General features: G+C 39.6%; 1 protein-coding gene across 7 annotated transcripts in view; it reads right to left on the bottom strand.

The window, feature by feature from the left end:
- Ppp3ca (protein phosphatase 3, catalytic subunit, alpha isoform) overlaps positions 1–20383 on the bottom strand; it is a 268014-nt gene that overhangs the window by 55084 nt on the left and 192547 nt on the right. For all 7 annotated transcript variants that reach the window (XM_030252463.1, XM_030252464.1, XM_030252462.1 and 4 more), the window contains 4 exons: positions 13918–14042; positions 6444–6555; positions 4869–5014; positions 1104–1243 (listed from right to left, as the gene is read on the bottom strand). In XM_030252463.1, coding sequence (XP_030108323.1) covers positions 1104–1243; positions 4869–5014; positions 6444–6555; positions 13918–14042 — 523 coding nt within the window. The remainder of the gene's footprint in view (positions 1–1103; positions 1244–4868; positions 5015–6443; positions 6556–13917; positions 14043–20383) is intronic.

Raw genomic sequence — 20383 nt, 5'->3', positions numbered from 1 at the left:
TCATAGGATTTGGCATCTCAGCTTCCAAAACACAAGATAATCTGTAACTTTACACTTCAATTCAGAATAAGCTTCACTATTGACATGTTAAACAAAAGGCACTCTCAGCAGGATGGCTTACAGAAAGTATGAAGTCATGTTCACTAATTCTCCAATCATACCCACAAATGAAAAGAGAAACTTAGCATCCATAATAAAATTTAATGTGTAAAATGAAATGTCCACTATAGAATAGCCAATGGCACAGAGGATGTTGCCAGCTTAGTGGACACATCAGAGGTGTGCAAATGGCCTTGTTTTACAGAGTTTTTGGCTCACACTGCTCAGTGGAAATGACCATTATCTCCATGGAATGAAATCAGGGTTACTTTTGAAGTTGAAAGAGAGAATAAAACAAAACTCAGCATGTGATCTAGAATTTAAAATTTCCAATTATTTTCATTATCGATTTCCTTCTAGCAACATCCCCACCATTGAATCTCATGCAAAGGGGCCAGATTAATTTAGGATTATCAGATGTGGCAGCTAAAAGGGAGGTGTCTCATCAGCAAAGTAGACCAGACACACAGAACCCCAAATATGCCCTGGGTCCTTTTATTAAGTGATTAAAAATTCAAGTCCCATTTGCAAATGTAAAATACACCATTAAGACATTTTCATTGCGGCTTATCAAAGTGCAAAACACGCATCTGAGGGGTTACTTGGGGCTCTATAACTGATGGTTCCCAACCATCCAGGGAGCCCCAAAGCCTTGACACTATGTAAGAAAGAACTGAGTGTGATTTAGTCAAGCAAGGAGAAGTTAGCTTTCTGCTGTAAGTTCCAAGAACTGGGAGAACATAAGTACATTTATGGATGAAAAAAAGGCTTGCTTAGTAATGAAACTTCCCCACAGTTCGTGCAATAGAGTCAACTTTTAGTACATTTAACGAACTGCAGCCATCCCATCCCCAAGATCCAGCTCTTTCAATCCTTCCTTATTCTCAGAAATTACAACGTGTGCATTTACACGCAGGCGTCCATACAGCACATCTATTTAATAGGCAACCACATCTTAACCTCCCAGACTGTTAGGTAGACGCTCCAGCATGCGGGGTCCTCACCTGTAGAAGTACGAACAGCCTCTGACTGTGTTGTGAGTGAAATGTTCCTGAGTCTTCTCATTTCCAAAGTCCTCCAGGGGGTCTGACCATAGGATGTCACACATGGGCCCATAAGCAGGTGGTTCTTTGAATCGGTCTAACTAAGAAAAATAGAAGACAGAGAACAAAATACTCATCTTTGGACACTTAGAAATCAGAACACACAGAAGCTCTGAGTGATGACCATCTTAGACGGGGAGAAATGTCATTTAACCCCATCTTCCAAGTCCTCACCTCTCCTGGCTCCTCTCATTTCTCTGGCTTTTCCTTCTTCTCTTACATGAGGAACCCACTTAGTATCTCCCCTAGTCTCCCTGTCTGCTTCTCTCAGCTCTTTAATCCTTACACTTTCTTGTTTTCATTTTGACCATTTTCTTTAAGTCATTTCCTTATTTTTCCCATCCTAATGACACAGTCGCTATCACTGGTTAAAACTATCCCTGCCTTGTTTTTGAAGGAGAAACTTGGTTTTGAGACTCTGCCAGTCACCTGCAGAGAACCATCATTTAAAACCGAGATGAGCATTCACTGTGGCTTTGATTTTATTGTTATCTGACAGAATGATTCTGAGAACAGGTGGTTTTTCCTTTAAGAGGAGCCTCTTGCTTTGCACCATACTGGTGCACATTCCTTAGAAGCTACCTCTGATGCTAGCTGAAAGACTTGTGATTTTGTAGTTGGTCTTGGCACACACAAAAAAAGAGTATGACAGTAAAGTAGTTCAGGATTTATCCAGCCACTTCTATGGTCACACTTCTATGACTTACCAGCTTCCCGTGGGCCTTCATATTAAATCTGATTTCCAGTTATAAACTGCTTTGTCATTAGCTTCCTACTACACTTTAAACACTGACCAAAAACCACCGCTGTCTGTGCCACACAAGAGAAGGAAGGATAATGGTGTTTTGCACACAAGAGGACATTAACACAGAGAAGAATCTGAGGTTTACTTAATGAGCTTTTGTTTAATTTTTTAAGGATTTATTTTACAAATTAATGGTATTGGGGCTGGAGAGATGGCTCAGCAGATAAAGAGTACTGGCTGTTCTTCCAGAGGACCCAGGTTCAATTTCTAGGACCCACATATGACAGTTCACAGCTGTCTATAACTTGGGCTCCAGGGATCTGATATCCTTATAAAGCATAGATGCAGACAAAATATCACTGTACATAAAATAAAATTAAAAAATAAAAAAGGGATCGTGTTTTATATGTATCTGTGCATTGTTTGAGCATGTGACTGCAGATGCCTACAAAGGCCGGAAAAGACTCTCACACAGCCTCTGGAGCTGGAGTGACAGGTGAATGTGTGCTGATATGGCTGATGGGATTCGACCGCCAGTCCTCTATCATGGATAGCTCTTTAGCCCCTTGTTTGATTTGTAAACAACAACAACAACAACAACAACAACAACAACAACAAATCATAGGATTACTTTCCAATAAGAAAGAAAGAAAGAAGGAAAGAATATATTATCTATTCATGAGAGGAAGAGTTGTCCCTTAATGTCAGTTGCACCTAAATGACAGTGCACAAGGAAGGACTTAAGTATTTAGCTTCCTGAGATCAAGGCCAACACTAATTTCATTATAATAGATACTTATGATATATAGGAATATATTCATGATTTGCTAAGATTATTGCCTCAGTGTTGTGAGTTCTACTGATAAAAATTATTAGAGAAATAGTAAGACATGGAAATTATTATTTGTTTTCAAGTTCAGGTCTCAGGGCTGGAGAGATGGCTCAACAGTTAAGAGCACTGACTGCTCTTCCAGAGGACCGGAGTTCAATTCCCAGCAACCACATGGTGGCTTACAAACATCTGTAATGGGATTGGATGCCCTCTTCTGATGTGACTGAAGACAGTGACAGTGTACTCACATACATAAAATAAAAAAATCTTTAAGTAAAATAAAGTTTCTCTCTCTCTCTCTCTCTCTCTCTCTCTCTCTCTCTCTCTCTCTCTCTCTCTCTCTCTCTCTCTCCTTCTCTGCCCTTTAACAAAATAGTTCAATAGCTATATCTTTTCCATTTTTACCTCCCTCCCTCAGAAACAATAAAAAGTTAATGAGTGGCTTTTCATCACTTCTCCCTGTTAGAAGGATGCTGGATACACTTTGTATCTTTCCTTTAAAGCCATGACTGCAAGTACAACCCACATGTGTGTGTGGTGCCCACCATTTGTTAATAGAACAACTTCGGCTGCCTGTATTGCTCTATTTTCCATTTTCCTTGTCGTAATCCGCTATAATGTTACTAGGTTATAAGGTGATTGTTTGATTTCTTTACTACACACAGCAGAAAATCCTACTTACTAAATTAATATTAATTAAAAACAGCTTACATAATTAACTTGTAAATGCTGTTCAAAATACAAATTTGTGAGGCAGCAAATTTGTGAGCACTTAAGCTCAAGAAAACTAAAGTATCAATTATTTAGATGATATCATAGGACACTTTATAATGTACTGAGAATTTGAGTTCTGTACATGAGGAATCTTAAGTAAGCTTTTATGTGAGCCTGATATTGTATACTCACTGATATAAAGGTTACTGAACCACTTGGTTGAAGCTGGAGTTTACTTATAACATGCCAGACTCAAACAAATACCAGCTAGAAAGCATCTTTCTAGCCAAACTCAGCCAACTCTCCATTTTAATAGTAGAAACACAGCAATTTAGAATAATTCAAGCAACTTATTCTTTCTAAAATCACTGGCAAGAATAGTACAAGGAGGTCGGAATCACTTCCATATTTCCTTCTGAGCTTGAGAAAGTATAAGCCATTTTCTTAGGTCTCTAAAGGAAGGGGGAGGAGTCTGTGTCAGTTTTTATACATCAGTAATTCGTGCAGGAAGAATTTAGCTCCAGCTTCTTAGCCTGAAAGCTGTACAGTGAAACTTATGCTCAAATTACAATGCAGCATGTTCTATGCATTTTATCTACACACAAATGTCATGTGTTAAGGTAACCACAGGAATAGGTGCACATGACAGAAGAAAATGTGTTTATTGTGCTGTCTTTAGGGGATCTAGGTATCAAAAATACAATGAGAATGTTTGATGCTCTCTCACATCTTTTTTACCATTGCTGCAATTATCAGGATTATAAACATAAAGACGTAAAATATAATGTCCATTATGCAGCACTGCTGTGTATTTGTGCATTGGTTTATGAAATGGGTGAACTTCCTGATTCGACCCAAGTTATCCTTATGCTGGGAAACAAGACTGACAGTCAACACCATGTAAAGGGATGCTTCTAAAAATGTCTACCGCTCTTTCACCCATTTATCCAATACAGTCAAAACAATATTAACTTTGCTATTGCTGGACACTCACTTTAATATTTTATGTTGTAAGAACAACAAAAACCACCACAATAAGCACATTGCAAAAATCAAGGTGTGCAATTGTCCTCCAAGGGCCAAGCAACTTCTTCTAATATATCATGAATATGAAACGGACTATCTGACAAAAAGAAAACAAACTTGTCTCCATGCTTTAGAGATCCAATATAGCTACCTTTAGTGACATGTTACAAGGTGATGCGCCAAACCCAGTCCCTAAGCTAAATATTGGATACAAATCTTGGAGACGGGAGTGTAGTCAGTTATGTTAACTTTAGAGTATGCAAGCGGCTACAGAGGCAAGGCAGTTAATATCTTCTAGTGATTGCAGAAGGACAGGGAATGGGTAGACATGGACAATAACAGAGCTTACTTTTCTGATGTCATCTAGAGTGTTAATCTCTGGAGACAAACCACCGTGTACACACAGGAACTGCTGGTTCATTAGCGCAGCCAGGGGAAGGCAGTCGAAGGCATCCATACAGGCGTCATAAACGCGTTCTGAATACTTTATTTTACCTTTGAAATGTAAAAAGCAAGAATTTACTCTCCTGCCTTTATGACTAGGGCCATCTCATTGACACTGCCTTGTTTCTTTTTAAGATTTTTCTTGCAAGGATAATGTGAATGTGACAATGTGACACTCTAAAACAGAATCAATAAATAGGATTTCTAAGACTCGTGGATTAACCGTAATATACAATGTTTTTATTTTTGTCATTTATCCATATTGATTAATTTTTATAATCTTTTGTCTAATAAATGCAAACCTTTTTATATATTTTGTAGTGCGTATGCACGCACATCCCCCCCCCCACCCACCCCCCCCCAACACACATATACACGAGTAACCGAAAGGGCCGTAAGGCTGGTTGGCATTCCCATAAGATTTTGTAAAAATGCAGCTGCCACAAAACATTCTGAAGCTCCTTCTGCCTCGTAGCGTTCTGCTTTCTCCATACTGACTCACAGCTCATGTTTTTAGGAAAGTCTTTATGCTTCACTGAACATAAAACCAAATTACGGAGAGAAAAAGAATTAAAGTTTCAGTAAGCAATGGGGAAAACAGAGGAAAGGAAAATAAAGCTTAAAGTATTCCCTCCTCTGAGTTCCTATGTCTACAGGAAGGCATCAGTCTACATTTTGTCTAACATCCTAGAAGTCAGCTGACATCGATGGGGCTCCAAAACAAAGGTTCAACTGGGGCCCAACTTCTTGACTGGAGTAAGATTAAAGTGCAGAATCACTATTCCAAACACTAGTTTTGTTTTATGGCATACATGAAACTTCAGCTCAGATTAACGTGTCACTTGATAAAACACTTATAATTAAAAATGACATTCTGGCTTGATCTGGTGCAAGCCCTTTGTGGATTAGCACAGCCACTGTGAGTTCCTGGGTACAGGGCTCTGGTCACGTTAAGAAGGCACAGTTTTCTTCTGAACTGCAACTTCTGCCTCTTAGAATTTTCTGCCCCTCTTCTGGCAAAGAAGAGGAATTGGTTCACGAGCTCTACACTGAGTTCCTATGGGAACTGAGACACTGTGGAGAGCGGATGGCCTCCACAGGAGGGATAAATTAGTTTTCTCTAGGAGTGTAGGCCATGGGAAGTTGACTATGTTCTACTGAATGGCCCCACACTTAGCAGTAGATAAACAATGCAATTGGGAGAGATGGGAGCGAACCTTGCAGGGGTTAGAAGGAGGAGAGAAGACTAAATATGGTCAAAATACATTGTATCTTATTCTCCAAGAAGTATAGAAATACATTTTAAAATAAATTATGTACTCTTTTAAACTTGCCATTTTTTAGAAAGATGACATGAAATAATGTCACCTAAATCTTCTGACCTTTACACAGAGAATGACACAATGATGTTTTTAATGTATCAGTTACCATGACAACTTAGCCTCTATGACATTAAAGGGAAACTTCTCAACATACTTACATTCTTGTTTAAACGTGAAATACTCTGTGAGGTGCCTACATTCATGGTTTCCGCGAAGTAAAAACAGTGTTTTGGGGTAAAGAATTTTCAAGGCCCACAAATACAGCACACACTAGGGAAAAGAAACATAAACATAAAATCAGCATCTTCCACAATGCTTGTGCATTCCATCAGTTAACATGAAACCAACGTGTCATCATGGTTGCCATCCTCAGCCTAGGAGGATACTTTGAAGGAAACAGAAAAGAACCTAAGGTGTCACTTTCACTAACTCGCTGTCTTCTTGGCCTCTGATCCATCTTAGTCTTTAAACAGAGATACTTATTTACTTGTGTGTGTGTGTGTGTGTGCACGCATGGGTGTGCATGCGCGCGCACATCACTGGATAACACACCAGAGTTAGCGCTCTGCTTTCAGCATGCAGGTTAGCTGGACTCAGGCTGTCAGGCATGGCTCTAAGTGCCTTTACTCACTGCGACATGTTGCTGGCTCTTGTCCTTTATTTCCCTGCCTTTGAAATACAGAGAAGATCCCTAATTTTTGTTTTATATAAATATATGAGTAAATTGAAGGACAGGGCGCCTCAGCATATTCACTCCTAATAAACAGGGAACACACTCCGTGTACCCTAAAACTCCCAAATGAGTGACGTGGACATTGACCATGACGGCTAGCTACACATGGACCAGGTCTGGGATAAATCTTCACTGACACAATCTTTTTAGAAGATGAAGTGTAAGGGAACAATCAAATATTAATACCAATATTATCTACAAGTGGCATTCGTTAAGAATCCACACAGAGCAGGAAATGGTTCTTTAAAAAAAAACAAGTGTGGTCTCCTCTTTGCAAAGTTTGTGTTCCCAAGGTGAAGCCATGGCAGGGACAACACAGAAAAATGGGACAGATCAGACTCTCATTATTAAGTCACATATGAAATTTACACTTCACTCAGCAGTCTCCTAACATCCAGTGAGTAACCCTAAAGAGAAAGATTTATCAAACAGATCTGCTGGCTATCTGTGAAGAATATTTACCTGTAAGTGTCAGTGATAATCACAGAACTAATTATCAAAGTGTTGAAATAATAATGCTTAAACATACAGCCCGGGGGGTGAGAAAATACTTATTAAGGAGACAAGTGTAGATTATAGTAATTTTCCAACAACATGTCATCTTCAAATATGAAATAGTGATTGAAACAAACAATACCTTGGCATTAGCTTATATATGAGTGTGTGTGTGTGTGTGTGTGTGTGTGCCTGTGCACACTGCTTTGATTAATTTTCTAATTACAGTCATTGCTAAGGTACATGAGATTAACATATAAGCATATCTGAAGAGCTGACCAAATGTCCTTCGTGTGTGGTCCTTTAAGCAGCAGGATCCTCCGTGCATGCCCAGCTCCCTGCCATCTCAGTGATGAGCAAGGCAGCCTAATGAGTCCTTGCTATGCGTCCTATTTTAGAACTACACTTACTGGTTTAAATAAAGGGTAGTTGGATTATTCAAATTTGCCTCACGTTTCAGAGAAGGGATTTGCTAAGTGGCATGAATGCCAATGAGGCAATTGTTACCAATTCAAAAGTTTGACCCTCGATTGTCCCTTGATGTAGGTGATATGTAAGTACACAGACAAACTTGCGAGTTGGGGCTTAAGCTAAAATGTCTACTTTGGTTATATTATAAAGACCCTTTAAATATTACGCTAACAGGATCATCCTAGAAACAGCCTATGCTAGAAGCAAGAGGCTCAGTGGGCCTTATCCGTTCACTATAATCAGGACAGAAACCTGGCATCCCTATTTGCAGTTTGCACTCGTGGTTTTGTCTTAAATCCTTAGGTCAGAATCCTGTTCCACTCTGCACATAGGCATGTTAACCCCCCCTGTCTGTGTAAGAGCAGTACTACCCAGCCTATGCCTTGATGGATGAAGATACAAAGGTGGCAGTAAGTGAGGCATCCCACTGTCAGCCATTACCCTAACCCTGTAGTTATCCTCGCTCCTAGGAACACCAGGCTTTTGATGAGCTCACCATCAAGCAGAGGCCATCTCTGTACGGGAACCCAGTTGTTCTCATAAGCAAGAGAGAGACAGACTTGCAGAACAAGCAATAGAAACACCTCGCAGAGCCACATCTGAGAGAATGGTCAACTAGACCTCGCTTAACCTGGGAACTGCTTACTGCTGTCTACCACCTGCTCCTCCACCAGGCTTCTCTCTATTTAAACCTGAAACTCCTGCCAATACCCTGAAGACTGACGGGGGGGGGGTCCTGGAATCACTTTATTGTTCCTCTCCCCAGTGAGCTGTGTAGATTAGAAGTCTGATTTTGGCCTCTAGATTCTAGAACACAGGCACTACTGAAAATCCTATCTTTGGTGGAATAGGAATTTTTTTCCGTTACAATTCAGGTGAGAAAGCATAACATTTACCCAATACCGATATTTTTAAATGTTTGAGTATAACTTACATGACACTAGATGCACATCTCATAAAACTCTCTAAATGTACATACATGGACATTTGAAAACTGTTACATGCACCTATAATCTATGACATCATCTCATGTTCCTTCCTGGTCAATAAGTTTCTGAAAAATTTAACCAAAATTCTGACATCTTTAGATTCATTTTCCCCCCAGAACATTTTATTTTAAAATAAAGCAACCATCTCTCCATCTAAAATCCAAACTGCATTTTGTAAGCACAATCAATTAATTACCAGACTAGAGGAATCCTATCTTCAGACCCACATTTTCTTTTTGATAGCTGTTAAAGAATGTATTCTGATATTGGCCTGCAGCTTTTAAACTATGTACTTCTAGTCTTAATTACTATAATTCTTTCATAATTGAACCTAAAAGATATCCAGAAATGTTCTCTGCAAAATGTTCTTAGTGTTCATATGTACACATTTAAAATGTTGTAATATACAACTCCTTTATAGCTGTAAAATGAGATATTTGGGATATATGAACTCCATCTCTGCAGAATAAAAGGTGAAAAAAAAGAAGGGAAAGAGGAAGAAAAAGAAACGAAAAAAGAGAGAAAGATAAAACAAGGAGGGGGGAAGGGGAAAGAAGAAGGAAGGAAAATTACTAAAATTTCCAAATTTTTGGCTCAAAGTATTCTAAAATGGGAGTCATTTTTTTTTCACATATCATTTCCTTTCCTCCTGTGTCAAGCATAAAATATCTTCCCAACACTAAATAAGACCACAAACACAGCCAGCATGGAAGAACTGGCACATTAAAGGAAAGGGCATGGGTGGACAGGAAAGAGGAGTCCTGCCAGCTTTTACCCGCAACATCTGGAGGGACAGGGCTGCCAAGCACGGTGTGGACATGCTCACAACCGTTTTAGAAGTCATACAAAGTTCCAACATTCTGAGGTGAATGAAGATCGTTAGCAAAACTATGACCTCAGATTCCTTTTCTAGCACAGACTTGTAAACATCATCACAACCAAATGCAGCAAGAGAAATCAATGTCACCCAGATAAGGACTATTTACGTCTATTTTATTGGGTGACCAATGTGAGTCAACTTCGCAGTGTCTGAGTCTGTGAAGGCCGAGGGAGCACCGTGTGAGACAGACCTTTCTGCAGGCTAAGATGCAAATGAGCTGTACCAAGTTGTCATTGCTACTGTTAACTAAACAAGTATTGACAACTTCCTGTTAGTTACTCATATGAAGATCTGTGTCGATTTCCATTGCAGACGCAGCTTTCGCTATTTTATGACTCGTCCATAATCACACAGCACTAAGGATATTATCCTCTTCCCTTGGTTCACTCGTAATAACAGGGTAATAATTTACTCAGTAATTTAGGCTTTTAGATGAGCAGTCTTCTTGCAAAGCTGCAATCCAGTGCTTAAGGATTGCAAAACAGAAGGAGAAGCAAGAAAGTCAAAAGGAGAATACTGTTTTAGCTGGATGCTGATTTGCTCCATGAACTGGTAACTCGCCGTGCCTCAAACCTTCATAATTCAAACTGATGCTTTTCTGTCCTGGATGGCTAAGTGCAGGGTAGCTACCACATGAGCTTGGAAGGGAGCCAAACTCCTGAACTATGGAACGTAACTTCTCTAAGACATCATTTGTCTGGTCTGACAAGCACGCCATGAAGTGGCAGTCCAATACCAGTGCCCTGTCAAGGCTGCTGGCTACCGAGACCAGCGGCCCTGTTTGTCACCTCTGTCATGTGTTCTACGGCGTGCTTGTTATTTTCAGGCAGCACCATGGAATGCTGCCTGGCTTGCTGTGGTTCATTCTGGTCCATGAGTTCACAGCTAATAAACACAACAACTTTTCACACTTCAGTGTGCCGGAGGCCCAGGCTGATTGAGGTCTGGATGCAGGCAGAGTAGGAGAGGCCAGCTCCCTGCAAACTCAAGGCAGTGCATTGCAGGATGCTTGCAAAGAGTCTAATGAAGCAAGCTCAAGGAAACAGCTGTGAGTGACTCTGTTTGCAGATTCTGGACTTTGCCGAGGGTCTGTAAAGAAGCACGCCCAGCTGCGGACCTAAATATGCACATATGCTTGATCAAAGAGACTAGGTAGGGTAATGCAATCATCAGAAAGAGAAAGGTTTGTTGTAAGACAAATTATGGCTGGGAACAAAATTACATCTTTCATTGCTTTTCACATGCTGGCTGGTTTGGGGGCTTGTAGGGAATTCTTTCTAATGGCAAAGGAGCAGAAGTTGAGTTGTTGGGGGTAAGGAGGGGGAGTGCAGACATGAGCAGTCTGTGAGCCTGCAACTGGAGTTAGTAACCATTAGACCATTAGAATCTGCCCTTCAAAGATGATTTGTTATGAAGTAAACGCAGGCATCCCTCTTCATTGAGAGGATAACCTTAGAAGAATACCTGCAGTGTAACTCCGGGCTATGGACATGAATCCAAAATGCCTTGACACCTGATAGGGTAACACACACTGGAAAATTATGTGCTAGCTTGTTCTCTCTCTCTCTCTCTCTCTCTCGTTTTCTTATTTTTATACATCCAGACCACAGTTTCCTCTCTCTTTACTCTTCTCAGTCCCCACCACCACCACCACCACTTGCAGCCCCTCTCTTCTTTTCCCTCAAAACCACTCCTCTATCTCCTTTCAGAAAAGAGCAGAGCTCCCAGTGATATCCTAAGCCAACAATCTCATAACTCAAAGAGAATATTTTATATCTGCTGATTAACTCTCAAAAGACGAGAGCATGTGTATCCATGTGAGCACATGTGTAAACATAGAGGGCTGTAGGTTGTGGTACATGTTTATTTCTTCAGGTATACGGTGACCTGGGTTTGGGACAGAGAAAAGACTTCAGCCATGGAATCCTAATCCCCTTTGTCAACATGCTATGAAAGGAAGTTGCTTAAAGAACCCTTCCAAAACTGACAGGAATGAATGTGGCCACAATTACTCCACAACACAGACCCTGGAATATTCTTAGTTAGAGTATATCACATACACTAGTGGCTCTCAACCTTCCTAATGCTGTGACCTCTTAACATAGGGTATTGGGGTAATTCTGTTACTGTTATGAATTGTAATGTAAATATCTGATGTGCAGATGATCTTAGGTGGCCCTTATGAAATGGTCCCTCGGCCCCCAAAGGGATCGCAACCCACAGGTTGAGAACCACGGGTAAACATGCTTGCTCTCTTTTAATACACTGATCATATCACAGCTACTGCAAAGATACTCACTGGTCACAATCAGATCAAAATGGATCATATTAAAAGATGAAACATTTCTTCCTTTCTGTGTATAGGCAGCAAGTCCGCAGGCCTGTGCTCTCAGTTTAACTGAGCCATTTTTGAAGATGGAGTTTTGACAACTACATCTCAGAATTCTGTAATATTCTGTGAGACCTACATTCAACACAGCACAGCATTTAATTGGGTATCTTATTCCTTGTATAAATTTTAAATTTCAAAATGAACATAAGAGACAAAATATTGTAACTTTGTTACTTCAAATATCTAGAATGACTATAGATCTTTAAAAAAAAACCAAGAAGCAAGTCGGTAATTTCTCTTTTTAAGCTTTTTAAAAATAAAACTCTAAGCAGACTCTAATTAGCAGACATCTGTAGTATCTCAAATGGCTTGGGGCTACAGATACAGAACCTTTAATTTTTGATGGAAAATTGAACAGCACTGGTGGTGTGTCCAAGTGTTATAAGGCTTCCCTAGTGTATGTGAGGTCCTGCCTTGGTCCCCAGCACTAAAGAGAGAAAAATCAGAGTGAGAAATGAAAAACAAAACAAAACAAAACAAAACCCAGGAGAGCCACCCACCCCAGTCTTTTGGACTATGAAAATATTTAGATTTTCATAGTCATATTTCCTTGTCTATAGTTAGAGTTCTAGAGAGCAAGGAGATATTTTATATTTGTAGTCTGAATAACAGTGCATGTGTACTTGCTTGTAAAAAATACTAAAATTTGTTAATGTCTATTTACAAAAGCTTTATACATGTATATGAGTATACATACATACACAGAGAGAGAGAGACAGAGAGAGAGACAGAGACAGAGAGAGAGAGACAGAGAGAGAGAGAGAGAGGGAGGGAGAGAGAGAGAGGCAGACAGAGTTTCAGTCACAGGTAACAAAATAGCCCAACTCTTCAATTGGTATGTTTGATGTTGACACAGTGCATTAACATTAAATACCTTTTTAGTAGATGTAATATTAAAATATTTTAGCATATCACTTTAATGATGATTGTGGGTAAATGGTGTGGAGTCAGTAACTTTGACTTATTGCATAAGAATAGTTCATTTAATTTTTGGTGTTATTTGCTTTTTGTTTGTTTGTTTTTCCTAAGAGGACATATCAACTGGTATCTATATATTCTAACTTCAAATTTTCCTCTTATGGAAATCATGTTTTCCTACTCTATAAGTGCTGGGCTCTCCCTGAGACATTATATTAGGCACCAGAAAGATCCACCATGAGCACAAGAGGGCCTTGCTTTTCTTTGGCTGGAGACAAGCCTCTGCTCAATGGTCATCTTTTTTGTTTTGATTAATTACTGACAAATTACCCAGTTAGGTGACAGGTGCCCTGATACAGCAGCTGCCAATGTCCTCACACAGATATACAAGTGCTCTGAATCCATTACTGAAAGTGACTTACAGTCTCACAACTATTAGCCATGGATATGCAAACTCAAGCTCCCCTATGCTATCAACTTTCAATAGTAGCAGCAGTCACTTTTTTTTTTGCCAATTTTCAAAAAAAAAAAAAAAAAAAAAAAAAAAACCTAAGATACACAATAGACAAAATCTTACCATTTCTTTGGCATTCTTCTGCATAAAAAGCACACAGTGAAATGAGAAGTATTTATCTCAATAAATATAATAAAATTGGTTGTTTTAGGTTCTGGGTTTCTGCAAGGCATTTATGTCTCTTTCTTATCGAGTTATCGGTGAACCATGGCCATGTAAGAGAAAACCATGTGTACTTACTTCGATACTGAAGTACCCTCTGTCAACATAGTCCCCTAAGAAGAGGTAGCGAGTGTTGGCAGGAGATCCTCCCACTTCAAAGAGCTTCATCAAGTCAAAGAATTGTCCATGGATGTCCCCACAAACTGAAAGACAAAATATATTTCAAGGTAATATTAGCTCATGTGTTTGAATTACATAATAAAATTTGCAGAGCAGGAAACTGAGGTGGAGAAGCCAAGTCCTTTGCTGAAGATGCCGAAGTTGGTGGAAGACCTTGCCCTAGCATTCGGGTCTCCTAATTCACAAATCCACTGGGAGGATGGTGGTCTATATTACTTCTATAACTGTTGGGAATCCTCAAAAACAAAACAAAACAACAAAACCCAACCAAACAAACAAAAAACCCCCCACCATACTGTGTTTTCATGAGGAGACACTGTACACATGTTATGTAGTTTGACATGGTCACTGCCAAAAATGAATAATTAGGGCTTAAATTCAGATTATTTTCATTAAAAACTTTTCTTCTCAACCACTATCTGTTTTTATGTACATGCTTATATTATTTGTTGTTTTGGAACATATTATGTTTAAATAATGGACATTGTGTGGATGTTTCTTCATAGAATGACACATCAGTGCAATTGTACCTTAACACACTGTGTGCTTTAATCTCAAGCAAGTTACTAAGCTATGCTGAAGCTCACTATTCAGCAGGCTGAGGCTTACATTCCTACTATAGCATCTATTGATGAGACAACTGGAAATCAATACATGAAATTTAAATGACTTGTGCAACCCTATTTTCCACCATGAACAGATAATGGCTATGAAACAGGTAAAGGTGGGCAATGTTTTGTGATGTCTGTGTTTCAAACCCTTGGACTACTAAAATGATCCACATAATCGAATCCTGTGAGTGTTTGGGCCACCTTCCCGACATTCCACTTTAGCCTCTCCCCTCCCTTTAGCAAGAGTCAATTATTAGAAATGTACTTGTCGCTTCTTGAAATGACATCTCATCTTAGATTACTAATAAGCAAGCAAGCACATTTATATTGTTACAGCTGTATCTTTCACAACTGGGTCTTCATTGGGAAGGACTGAGGAATCTGGGCTGAGACTGAGCACATCGTGTTCTTCTTAGGATAACATGAAGGTTTCAAGAACAAAGAAAGAAAAGAGAGTATTTTGGGTCAAATGCTGCCAGGCAAAGAAAGCTGGCTCAGGGACACAGACTGCCATGTGTCCATGGGAAGGTACTTAAACATCTCTGCAAACCTAAGGGTTTGCAACCTCTTCCATTCAGAAGGTTGCTGCAAGAAGATCTTAATCCAAAGCCTGCCAGAGCAACAAGTGAAATCCTATGTGGAAACAAAACAAAATAGCAAAAGCAGTGGAAAGAGAGCTATAGCTCAAAAAATAAAAAATAAAAATAAAAACAAAGATTGTATTTTAAAAACGTAACTGACTTATGTTTTACTACAATGCTTAAAAGGCAAGGCTAAAACTCATTAGCTAACAAGGAGTAAGGGTCCTCCTTACTCACACTACTTTGTAGATAGTGTTGTTACTTACGCAAGCACCAAGTTTTCCCAAGTTGGAAGGACTTTTATACCTGTTATGTATGGATCAATGCAGAACTCAAAGGAAAGACAGTTTTTGTCTAGAAAATGTATGTCCACATGTCTGTTACTAAACCTGCGCAGTAAAGCAAGAAACACTACTGAATGTCAATGACTGTGATACCAATATCTCTATTCTGCCTGGCAACTGCTTCCTTTTGTATAGTGAGTCCCCATCAGGGAATGAGGGTTGGTTACTGGAAAAGATTCAGAGAAAACATGAAGCTACATGACAGGGTAAGACAGGCTCCAAACATTTATGGTAGTAACAAATTTAATCATCACCGTAGGCTGTTATTCAACTATCCCCAAATCAAAACAGTCCCAAGAGAACCACAAAAGGAAATGTGGAACCACACTTGTTGGCATGGCCCCCTGACCACCAAGTGCCCACCTCCTGCTGTGTGCCTCACGATCAGAATGGCCTTAGGCAAGTTACTCAAGGTCTCAGAACCACAAGATACTTACATATAAATTATTGTGACATGAGCCCCATTTCGTAAAAAGATTATTTGTGTGATTAACCATGTTAATATTGGAACAGGAGGCTTAGGAGTTTCTGGATTTTTGGTAAGAACCTGACAAATGTTACATCAAGCACGGTTTCTAAATGGCTACATCAGGAATGTCAAGATCTCAGGCTGAAGGGATTTTCCTGGTTGGAGCTGGAAGGAAGGCCTTCGGGACACATCCCAAAGCATTGGCCTGTTTTCCTCTCATGCCCTTCCTACACCCTTCTGGTACTTTATATTTCTATTGCAATTCCTCACCATGCTTGCAAATTCCAGAGTAATTGGTTTTACTTTGCCATGTCAGAGATGGAAATACCAGGATATCCACTGAAGCTGTAGACCACAGGTTAGAAATGAAGGATTTGTTGGCATCTGACGCAACTGGAGCAGTTAGGAAACTAGCATGAAAAATCCATGATGAGCAGTTTTGGGAGATGGATGAGTGGGTAAAGAGCTTGCCACATCAATGTGCGGCCCTGAGTCTGGATTCCCAGAAACCATGTTCAGGAGACCAGTTGTGGTATCTAGCAACTCTAATCCCAGTGCTTCTACATGAGATTAGAGGTTGAAATAGAATTCCCAGAAGCTCAGAGGCCAGAAAGCCTCGTATATGCAATGGTAAAATCATATCTCAAGCTGGAAAGAGAGGGTAGACATCTAGGGTAGGCATCTATTTAATATGTACCATGCCTGCATGCTTGCACTGACACATTGATACACACACACACACACACAAAGGTACATGATTAAAAATTATAGTAGGTGATGAAAAGTTCTAGACGGCTCAAAAATTATAAACTTCCTTTGTCCACATGTAGAAGCATTATTATCCTGAATGTAAATTTATATAATATAAAATTAAGCTCTGCTTGTTCCTTAATGGTGATTTAAAAGACCTCCACAACTATTGGATCACGGTGACATTTAAAAAAAAGAGGGAATAATTATTTATAAGCCAAACATTAAAAACCCAGCACCTGGGCATACGTTCACTCCTGTGATTTTTCACATTGTCACCAACTTTACCTCATAACACCATACCACACTGTTACAAATGCAGCCACTTACGACAGCCATCAGCAAATGAAAACATCTTGCACACATAATTACAACTAAAATGTTAAAGCCCAACCAAAGAAAACAGAAACTCAAATAAAGCATGCCCAAGAAACAGAAACCTTTTATAAGGACATTTAAGGATTTTCAAGAGCACTTAGGATATTTTTTAAGCCAGGTTTTCCCCCTCAGATTTCCCTACTGCCTACTTTGCATGTCATATGCTTAAAGTCTTTCCATACTATCTTACACAAAGGGGCTTCTCTCTTCCCCCATCCTTCAACCTCCTGGTTTGTAGTCTCTTCACAGTGTTTATCAATGTCAGTAATTACCTGCCTGACTTATTTGTCTTATGTTTCTCCCCAGTCTTTCCCCCAGTGGATTAGATCTTCTGCTATAATGGGTAGCCAGTGGCCCTGCTCACTGCATGGCCAGGGGCCACAGTAGTGACTATTCCCAGAAGGCACACAGGCACTTGCCACTGTACCTGGGCCAAGCTTCATTTAGAAATCCATTAGGAAATCAGAGAATTTTCTGAGGTGCCCTTGGGGTCAGGAGGCATGACAATGATTTTGTGGAGTTTGTCTCAGTGGAAGACAAAGCCTTCAACCACTCTAAATAGAATGTGTCAAGAACGGAGCCAGATGAAAGCATCTTAGAGTGGCTACCTCTCCTGGCTCCATCAGAATCTCCCAAGATGTAACCTTATTAACAAGCTTAAGGAAGACCCTTCTCTGGTCCATAGAGAATACATTTGAACATCAGTTTTAGATGAAATACATAAATAATAGTTACCATCTGATACCCAAAGCAACTTTGGCATTTTGCCATCAGTCACAGTTCCTTAGGAGACTAGATCCTATTATATTCCACTGCACTTACTGTGAATGTCCTATTACATTATCAAGGCAAGTTGATTCCACAAGCATGCATCTATCTGGTCTATTCCCTTGTACTCCTCTTATTTATTTCACATCCCCAATGGCTAGTGTGTGAGGGTGGGGTGGCAATGGAGGGAGATTCAACACTGATAGACCTATGAGGTGAGAGAGGCTGGCTCAGGAGTGCTCAACAGAAGAGTAATGAATTATGCATTGCACTGCACAGTCAGAAAAAGTGTTAACCATAATGTACTGTACTTTTCAAAACAGCCAGAAGAGAGGGTTCTGACCACACCACAAAGAAATGATAAATTTTTAATGTAATAGATATGATAATTTCCCTCACTTGATCTTTACACAATGTACAAACGAATCTAACTTTCACACTGGAACTCAAAGCTATGAGCCAATTAAGAGATCCAGCAAAAATCACCAGTCATAGAGAAATACAAGGTAAATAATAGTATTCTGATATAATATCCATATATTGAGCTGAATACCACCCAAATTCCATCTTCAAGAGATAGTAAGCTAACTCTCCGACCTTTTAGAAAATTAGACGGCAGAAATCATTGGGAATCATTGAGAATCATTGGGAACACTAATAATAAAATTAACACAATAAAGATGCCAAAATAGAATATAATATTTTGGGGTGAGCCACTGCTTATTATATCCACTAGTTACCTGATATGTTACATCATAAGGGTTATTTTTCCAGAGACTAGTGTACCATTTGTTTTTAGACAGGAGAAGTAGGAACCAGAAAGTACTGTAAACAAATGAGAAGGAAGGGAAGCCATCACTGTCCCTATCATGTTCTTCCTAGGTTGAGTGACAGAGCATTGAGTACTGCTATTCACAATATTCAGGGTAGAGGGTCATGGCGCATCGAGGACCAAAAGCCCTGCTTATACACTAGTTCTGTTATAATGCATGCTGATTTGATAATCAGCTACTAAGAAAAAAGACCAAAGCAATATTCTTTTATAATTGCCTATTAATATTGCTCCCCCCTCACTCATGATTCTTGGCAAGCTTTATGAAAATTGTATTGGACCAATTTCACACATGACTGCGACCAATGATTTTGATCTAAGATGATTCCTCTTAAGTTGTCAAGTGGGGGAAGCAGGGTGGGAAACGACATGAAAAGTTTTCCCTTCCTTTCATTTTTTAACAGACGGCCATAGTTTTTCTCCATTTGATATCCTTGCTAGAAAGTTGTTTATCTATGATACCTTAGGCATCGAGGGTTTGCATGTATATTAAAATAAATATAAATGCATGAGAATATGTGTAGACAATACTATCTACTGCAAAGTAGGCATGTAGGCATTAGGGGGCAGTAAAGCTGTCAGAGACCTTGAAGCATACCATGAAGCATGGGCGATGTACCCACTATCCAATATGGCAAAGGAGTCCTGAAGAGGAGGATCAGCTGAGCAAACTTGTGATATGAAAGCAGGAAGATGGATTGGTCACAGGGCGAACCTAAGGGTCCCTAACTAGGACCTTTCTCTATAGAGAAGGAAAGGCACAGTATAGTGAGTCTGACAAGGTACCGAGAACAAAATCACAAGTAAGGCCAGCGTGACAAGATGGAAGCATCCGGGGGTGAATGAAATTTGCCTTGTACCTTCTGGCCAGACACACTGGTTTTCAAAACAAGAACTGTACTTATATCACATGTGTGTTAGGTCTGCACATTTAAATCCACTTAGCAAGTGTTCACAGCAGACTGTTCACATCACAGCTCAATTAGTTCTAAAAGAATCCTATTGTTCCAGAGCTCTTCTTGGCAATTAAATGTTGGCATTAGAAAATGTAAGCCAACCTTGCTAGCACTGACCACACTCAGATTAGGGAAAGCCCAGTAAAAGTGCAGTGTAAATAACTCCTTGAAAAGGCTCCGATAAAGCTGCACTTCTTGGTCAAAGGCACGTAATAAATGAAATATAAAATACACACTTTCAGATAAGTTGATGTGGAATAGCTCTGACTGGGTGCAGACCTGCACAATGGGTTTATTTACTCACCCCTTTAGAAGGAACCTATCAAGCGTATCACAGAGTCAACACCACACTCATAGACTGAGCAAGGTGTTTATAATGTCACCAAGTTTCAGGATGAAGAATGATTATACCAATTAGGATGTCAAAAGACACCGTGTTATATACTGTTTTTATTTTATTTTTCCAAAACTGTCAAAAACTAGAAGATAAATAACAGTCAAACCTAAAATCTTGAGGACGAATATTTCAAAGTTCCTTAGCCGGATTGGACTGGTACGATGATTTACGAGTGAAATGTTTTTAATTCATGACTCATTATTTTTCTAAAGAGACCTTTCAGTGCCTCCAAAATACTGACTTTTATCAGCTTGAGGGCTTGAATGATAGAGCTCTTC

Source organism: Mus musculus, chromosome 3, assembly GCF_000001635.26.
Source record: "Mus musculus strain C57BL/6J chromosome 3, GRCm38.p6 C57BL/6J".
NCBI classification, from domain to species: Eukaryota; Metazoa; Chordata; class Mammalia; order Rodentia; family Muridae; genus Mus; species Mus musculus.
The sequence above is the reverse complement of the archived record's forward strand: the minus strand, read 5'-3'. Positions and strand labels throughout refer to the sequence as shown.